Source organism: Nannospalax galili, unplaced genomic scaffold (assembly GCF_000622305.1).
Source record: "Nannospalax galili isolate Female #2095 unplaced genomic scaffold, S.galili_v1.0 scaffold490, whole genome shotgun sequence".
NCBI lineage: Eukaryota > Metazoa > Chordata > Mammalia > Rodentia > Spalacidae > Nannospalax > Nannospalax galili.
In genome coordinates, this window is record NW_008329666.1 from 1,331,397 (window position 1) to 1,339,785 (window position 8,389).

An 8,389-nucleotide genomic window follows, 5' to 3' on the forward strand; every position below is an offset into this window, starting at 1 on the left:
CAAGAGAACCTTTTTTCCCAAAAAAAAAAAAAAAAAAAAAAAAAAAAAAAAAAAAAAAACCTGGAGAATAAATGTTCTAACATTAGGCAGAAAAAACAAGTATGAAATCTATTAGTCCAAAAACCAACTGAAAAATTACACATGCAATATCTCTACATGAGTCCATGTGTATCACTAAAGGTAACCTAACAAGAATCAGTGCCAGACAGGAGAAACCCATGTTAGGTAGCGTAATCCAAGAGACTCTCAATATTACAAAGATTATTACCATAGCCCTTGAGTGCCTCCCAGAACTTGATGATAAGACCCTATTGCTGAAGACAGGACATACTTCAGTCACAGAACTTGGAGCAATGGACTTGGAACTGACCTGGAAGCCACCTCCCCTGAAGGCTAGGTCTCATAGTTCTAAGGGAGAACATCAATTGAGGGTCCAACCCCAGCTTTAAGCTTCATTGGGGTAGTAGTGACACTTTTATCTTGGGGGTAATCAACAGCTACATATTGAACTTTGAGCCCACTCAATGGGAAGAAACTCATGTGTGGTACTGTGAACATAGCCAAATACTCCAAGGCTGTCACATCCCTATACAAACATAATTTCTTACTATGTGCAAAATATGGATCCTTATATTTACAGACAAGTATCCCAGGCACCAATCATCAAAGAAGCTCTTTTGCAACAGACAGAGATTGAGTTCTACAACTGGTCATACACAGAGATTGTCTGTGAATTGCACAAGCCTAACTGGCACATCTACAATGCAACCTCTACACCTAACATTCACGGAACATAGTGGAACAAGGGGTAGATAGAACACTAATGCATCTCTCAACTCTCATCAATGAAGCTCCCTCATGTGGCAGAGGGCCATGAACACAAAAGGACACAAATGGCCTAAGTACAGAGAATAAGCATCTGCAGAGTTTGGGTCCCTGGACAGGACTCCTTTATTAAACTCTATTGACCCAGGGCTCAGGGACCATTTTGGAAGAGGAGGCAGAAAGACTGAAGAGCCAGGGACAAAGTACATGACCTTATGGAAACAGAGTCCTAGGCTCCTAGGATCTTGCTCCTATGAACCTACAGCAATGGTGTCAGCATGCACAAGACCCATGCAAACTCAAGCAGACAAAACCCCAGCATAGAACTGAGGCAATGGGCAGCAGGCCCCAAACTCAGTCAAAGAATTATCGGCAGCTGATTACTGCTAGGTGAGAAAGAGCTGATCTTCCTAAAGGGAAGAGCTTTAGATAGGCTGACTAGACCTCAGTGGAGGAACCTGCACTGAAGGACATCTGGGGACACTAACCTGACTAAATAGGCCTTAACACAAATGATAGAATGAATGAATTCCAAGGGGTGGGGATTATGGGAAGGTACCAATGAGGAAGGGGGTATAAAGATGATTAAGATGTTCTGTACGCAACACACAAAAATTCAATTAAAAAATTACATTAGGGGCTGGAGAGATGCTTCAGCAGTTGAGCACTAACTGCTCTTGAAGAGGTCCCAGGTTCAATTCCCATCACCCATATACTGGCTAACTACCATCCACAACTCCAGTTCCAGAGAATTCCATGTCCTCTTCTGACCTCCAAGGGCATTGTACAACACAGATGCAGTCACTGATACACATAAAATAAAAATAATTTTGAAAATTATACTAAATCTAGCTCCATTTTTAATCTAGCAGCTATTAATCATTTTTTCATTTTTCCACAAGACCACTTTATTACTACTAAAATATGTAAAAGATCTATTTTCTTAGGAATTAAAATAAAATGAACAAACTCAGTGAAATAACAAATAATATAGTTGCCTCCTTTACCCCCTTCCCCTTTTACTAATGAGAAAGGCAAAAACAGGTAACCTACCAAGATTTGATATAATCTCAGCAAAAGGCTTCTATAAGCCTTGTTCTAAGAACAACAAATGAGATGCTACTTTAAAAAAAAAGAAGAAGAAGAAGAAAAAGGGGGCTGGGGCACTTCCTTATAATCCCTGAGCTAGGAAGGGAGAGACCTGAAGATCCCTGGGGCTCACTGGCCAGCTAGCCTAGCCTAACCCGAATTAAGTCAGGCCCTAGGTCAGTCAAGGTAAAGGTCTTCTGAGGAACAACACCTGAGGTTGATCTCTGGTTTCTACCCAAGCACATAAATGTACACAGATCATGTACACACCTGACAATGTGTCAGGACTCTAATAGTGTAGTTCCATGGTAGAACACTATTCTAGCATGTATATAAGACTCTGGTTTCTAACCCCAGTGCCAAAACATAATAATGATGATGTTTAAATCCAGTAGGAGCTAGCATCAACTGTTTGCCATTACACAGGTGATAATCATGTTTCCCATCATAAAGTTCTCTATTAACACGTTTTTGGTACTCTCCACGTTCCATTTATTCCGATAGAAAAAAATCACTTTGATTTTTGCTGTTGTTAGTTATTTCTTTTAAAAATCAATTCCTAGCATTAGCTTTTAAAGAGTTTCTACCCTTTTTGAGATATGGTCTCACTATGTATACAGCTCAGGCTGGCCTGGAACCAGCTATGTAGCCATGGCTGGTCCTGAACCCAAGATCTTCCTGCCTCAGCCTCCTCAGATTGCAGGCATGTGCCACCATACTCTGCTTAGTTTCTGTCTTTAAAACTTTTCTCTGTAGCCAGGTGTGGGTGGCGCACACCTTTAATCCTAGCACTTGGGAGGCAGAGGCAGGCAGGTATCTGTGAGTTCAAGGCCAGCCTGGTCTATACAGCGAGTTCTAGGCCAGTTGGTGCTACACAGAGGCCCTGTCTCAAAAAGACAAAAAACAAAAACAAAACAAAACAAAACAAAACAAAAAAAACTTAACTCTGTCCCTTCTGGACCTGCTTTCCAGGGTGTTATCAGTCTGGCTGTTTAAGCTCCAACACACTTTTGGTGTTCTCTAGGTCCAATCCTACACTGTGTTTTCAGTTCTCTTCTCTACCCAAGCTTTTCACTCATAAATAAATCACTTTCCATATAGATGGATGGATGGATGGATGGATGGATGGAATTGCCCTCTTCCCTGACTCTAGATGATAGATAGACAGACAGACAGATAGATGATGATTGACAGATAGATTGATGATAGATATGATTAATGAGAGAGAGAGAGAGAGAGAGAGAGAGAGAGAAATTGTCCTCCTCCCTGACTATTAGATGTCCTATAAGGTACACAACCAAAATTCAGCACTCCAAATTCATTCCACTTTCAATCTTTTCCAATAGTCAACAGAATCACCATCTGTTCAATTATTCAAGTCCAAAACCAGAAAGTTAGCCTCTCTCCCTCTTACATCTCATCCAACCACATCCAATCTGTTTTACACAAATCCTGATTATCTCCCACCTTGACCAATGTGATCTTGAGATTCTGTTTCCTCTACCACACACCTCACAATCTATTCTCCAGCCTGTGAAGCTATTCAAATAAAATGACTCATGTGGCTCTGTCACACAAAATCCTCTCACAGCTTCCCACTAAGCATACAGTGAGTATACTGGCCTTTTATGTCCTTTGGACATACCACTTTTTCTCCTCATTCCCTTTGTATGTATAGTTCTTTGGCCTGGAATGTCATTCCATCCTTCATGTTATCCTTCAGGTCTCAGCATCAATGCCACACTTAATTTTTCCCAAAGCCCAATTAAAATTAGGTCCTGTTATATCCTCACTAGCAAAATTTCCTTTCATAGCACTGAAAAAATAACTGTTTTTCATCCAGCCATTAGGTTAATGTCTGTGTAGGCAGATGCAGTATCTCATTTGCTACTCATCTCTCATCCCACAGTTTCTCAGTATATGGCCAACATGGAGGACACTCCGTCCCCAGTAAATAGTTCATAGGTAGAGAGCTCATCAGTCTTCATCTAGTCTTCATCTTCAGCAAGGATATATTTATTTCCCTACAGTCGGACATTTGGGCAAAATACTCTGAAAAGATCAATGAGCAATGTATGAAAATAAAGTGAAAGAAAAGCAACAATGGTCCTTCCTCCTCACAGGTTCCAGAGCATTTATCTTTTACTTCCTTTGTTCTTTCATAGTTCTTAGCACCTGTTAGACCTATCTTTAGACACTGTGGATATTAAAGCACTCAGCCACCAAAGTACAGTACATAATAATCAATGCTAGAACTGAATGCTACAGAAATTCTACGCATCATCATTAAGTAAGAGCTAGAAACATTAGAAAAAGTTCTGTTAATCTACTACTCCACATAGCCATAGTTATACTACTTAATGTTGTAGGCATTTAATTTATTTGCTAAAATTCTAAGCAAAATTATCTTCAATATGTACTTTTTAGTTAATTAACTTCTTCTGGTCACTATAAAATATGTGAGTAGAGAAGAGGGGTGTACCTCCATGTAGAGGCTGAAAAAATATGAATAATTCACTACATTTCCTGTTGTACAAGAAAAACTCTAAACTGAATATTTGCTAAACTATATTCATCTAATAATATAATTAAGAGACGCTACAATTGAAAATTTAAGAGTCTAGCCTTATACTTTCTGAAAGGCCAGCGGTTAAGAGCACTGGCTGCTCTTGCAGAAGACTAGGGTTCTGTTCCCAGCACCCACCCATGTGGTAGTGCACCACCATGGGCAACTCCAATTCCAGGGGATCTGAGGCCCTCTTCTGGCCTCTGTGAGCATTGCACACATGGTACACTTACATACATGCAGGCAAAACACTCATACACATAAAATAAAAATAAATTAATAAAAAGCAAAATGAGAACTATACTAGTAGTAGCAACTGTTTTCCAGGCAGGCACTGAACATGGCCACGGCCCATTATTTTCATTGCACTTTTTCTCTAATTTTCACAATAACCCTGAAAGCTTTTGAAAAGGCTGAAGCTGAGGGGTTCTGTAACTTCTTCAACTACCATATAGCTAACAATGTGTCTGATTTTCAGGTGCTCTAAGCTGAACAAAAATGTCAAAAGGCAAGGCCCAAATACAAACACAGAGAACAAACACAAAGCCTTAAGTGCTTTGTGACTAAATTTAAAATAGCAAAAACTTTCAACATACAGAACATCTTTCAATTCAAATTCTATAACTTACTGATAAACGTTGAATTTAATAAAAGAAATCTGAATGAAATTCATCTGTATAGCATCTTTCAATAGTAAAAATGCTCCAAGAAAAGCTTTTTTAGTAACTCTATTCCTTCTTTAGTCTATAAAGATTTGGAATTTTGAAAAAAAAATGGATTTGAAAAAAAACTACGGTAAGTATGAATAAAAGAAATGTTTAAGAAATTGTTTAGCCTCTGATATGACAAAATAATACAATCAAACAGGAGTAGTATTATCTAAAACTAAATGATGTCAGACTTTTAAGCAATCAATAAGCTTGAAGGTTGGGACCTACGCAATTATTTCAGTGAATGTTACTTTATCAAACACTGGGACAAGAATAGTCTTGCATGAAATGAATGTATGAGATCAATCATGACCAAAACAAATCACATACAAGAGTTAAACTTTTCTGAAGTGATCATTTCAACCAACGTGGTGCCAAATCTGAAGTCACAAAATTCCATTATACACTTGCAGAGGCAGATGTCAAGCAAGCCAATCATAAAAGTTAAATATTAACCAAGTCTCAAAACATCATTTATCATCAAATAATTATTCTGAGCCCTGAAGAAATAAAAGTCTTATGTGGCCATTAAAAAAATTAGCAAGTCAATAAGAGCGTTAAGGGGATGGTTTTCTGTTTACAAGTGCTTGTGCAGAGACCCCAGAAGATCTCTAGACATCCTCCAGAGAAAAACCAATTATTCTGTTTCTTCTTTTAAGACTCTTCTCTGTGTCAAATAGATAGATGGATAATAGACGAATAGATGATAGACAGACTGATTAGACACACATCCCTCTTTCAAAAAGTTGGGAGGGGAGGATTAGGCTTGTCCTAAGATTTCAGGTTTCTACAGTCTTCTGCATAACCAAGATTGAAAGAATTGAGCTTTAATAATTCATAGACCACAAACGCGCCCTATGAAGATTTTCTTTCAAACACCATCCTTTGCACTCAAGATCCCTAATGGGTGTCCATAAGCCATGCTCTAGGATCTGGAAAGAACGCAGATGGTAGGTGCCCTTCACCCTCTCCGGAGGGCGGTGCAGCCTCCTGCACGCGCACCCCGGGTCCTCGACCCGGGTAACTCGGAGAGGTGCCCCACTGTCAAGCCTGGGTGACAGAGACCATGCACCGAGCTGCCCTGTATCATGTAACCAGAGGGAGCCGCTGCAAACTTTGCAAGGCTCGGGTTTCACTGTGCTGCCATACCACACTTGACAGCTGAAGCCAGACACTCCAGCGTGTAGTCCGCTCCATCCTGCGCCGCCACCTCCCCCGGGTGTGCCACACCATCCCGGGCCAGGGAGGAGAGTCTGGTCGGGCTCACCTTTTCTATCTCGTCGTGGAGCTCGGCCAGGCTGGGCCGGAGCAGCTTCTCGCCCAGCTGCGCAGCCGTGTGGCGGTAGTGGTCGATCCTGGGCACCGCGTCCATGGTGTTGTGGCCGAAGGTGCGCAGGTAGTAGGTGTTGCTGTGCGTGTCATAGTAGTACTGCTGGTGGTGGCCGCCGCCGCCGCCCGAGTGCAAGCTGCTGCCCTCGCTCAGCACCGTGTCCCCGCCGTTCTGGAAGCTCACGTTGGGCCCGTCGCCTCCGACCCCCGGCGCATCCGACAGGCTGTCGTCCGCCGACGACGAGGCGGCCGGGTCCACGAAGTTCACGCGGAAGCGGCCCTTGGCTTCCTCGCTGCCCTTGGCCAAGCCGCTCTCGCCGCTGGCTTTGCCGGCCGCCGGGGTCTCCTGGCCCCCCGCCCCAGCTCCCGCCGCCGCCGCCGCCGCCCGCCCGGCGCTCTCGGAGACCAGGTCCACCTGGAAGCGGCTCAGGCTCGGGGTGGGCCCCAGGGGTCTACCCAGTACGTCCCCGGCCGCCGCGGTGCCCTCACCGGCCGGGCCGCCGGCCACAGCATCCTCCCGCGCCGAGGGCACAGCCGTGCCCGGCAGGTCCACGCCGGTGGCGGCCAGCGGCGTCTCCCCATCGCGGGCCGGCCGCAAGGCGCCGGAGGAGGGCGCCGTGGGCCCGGGCTCCATCGCTGCCCGACGCGCGGAGGACCAGCCGAGCGGGTGAGGGTTGCGGCAGCTGCCGAATGGGTGAGGGAGTCGCTGCCCGACTCCGAGCTGCACGCCGCCAGCCGCCGAGTGCGCCTGGAGCGGGGCGGGCCCGCTGTTTAAAGGCTCGGCTGGGCCGCGGCGCCGCTGGGCTGCAACACGCGGGAGGCGGGGCCGCGGCGCCCGCCCCTCAGCCCGCCCAGCCCTGCTGCCACCGCCCGCTCCACGCCGGGTTCTGCGCGCGCCCTTAGGAGAGCGGCGGCCGGCCTCCGTGCACCGCAGCGAGCAGGAGCGGCCGCACGCGCCTCAACGTTCAGGCCTCAGCGCCGGCGCATCCGCTCCGCTGCACCTCCGGCCCCGGACCTCCGCACCGCCCCTTCCGAGGCCTCCCCGCCGCGGCCCTGCCCCTCGCGTCCCGGGAGAGGCGTGTCAACGCTGCAGCCCCGGCTCGGGGTGCGAGCGGCGCGGAGGCTCCCCCACGGGGCTGCCCCGACCCTTCTTGCCTTTTTTTTTTTTTTTTTAAGTTCTAAACTCGCAGTACTTGGGTTGAGCTGGCGTGATCTCGCGAGATGCTTCCGCCCTTCGGGTTGCTTCCCTGCAGGCGCATGGTACCCGCGGCCCAGCTGGCGGGCTAGCTGCGGGTGATGCTGGTGCTTTCCTGTTGGGCCTGGAGGCCTCGCGCGCTCGGGAGTCGGTATGCGCGGGCTGCCGACTCGGTCTGCTCTCACGGCAGGTCTGTTAGATTGCGTAATCAGATTAAAATCCAGTGTTGATGCGGCGGGTGTGTCCACGTTTGCCCGACACCTTAATTTTAAAAACTGGTGTTTGATGGTAAGAAGGGAGCTTAGTTTTGGTGTTGGAAGACAATTTTACTTGGTATTAGGAAACTCCGCTCTCAGTACATCGGCAGCAGCCACTCCTGCAAGTGCGTGTTTTCTGCTGGGTTGGCGCTGTGAAGAGTTCTCGGATTTTAACACACAAAGCTACTAGTGTTCGGCAGGCTTCTTTTCTATGAAAATGGAAGACAGCGGCTGTTTTCCAACTTCGTGTCAGAGTGCACTTTTGCCACCTCGCCAAAGCCCCAAGTAAAAACAATGAACGACCTGTGTGGCTTCCTCTCGTCCCTTTTTGTCTTCTAGGCATATTTTTACTATCTGTATTTACAGGGGAAAACGAGGTCTTTTGCTAACCCTTGAAGCATGTTCAAAGAGCCTGAGT

At 46.0% G+C, this 8,389-nt stretch overlaps 1 protein-coding gene across 1 annotated transcript in view; it reads right to left on the reverse strand.

Annotated features, from left to right (window-relative positions):
• Window positions 1-7,289, reverse strand: part of Slc12a2 (solute carrier family 12 member 2) — a 93,454-nt gene extending 86,165 nt beyond the window's left edge. Inside the window, exon 1 of the mRNA XM_008840891.2 lies at window positions 6,458-7,289. Within this exon, the coding sequence (XP_008839113.1) occupies window positions 6,458-7,153 (696 nt within the window). The 5' untranslated portion in view covers window positions 7,154-7,289. The remainder of the gene's footprint in view (window positions 1-6,457) is intronic.
• Between the last annotated feature and the right edge of the window lie 1,100 nt (window positions 7,290-8,389).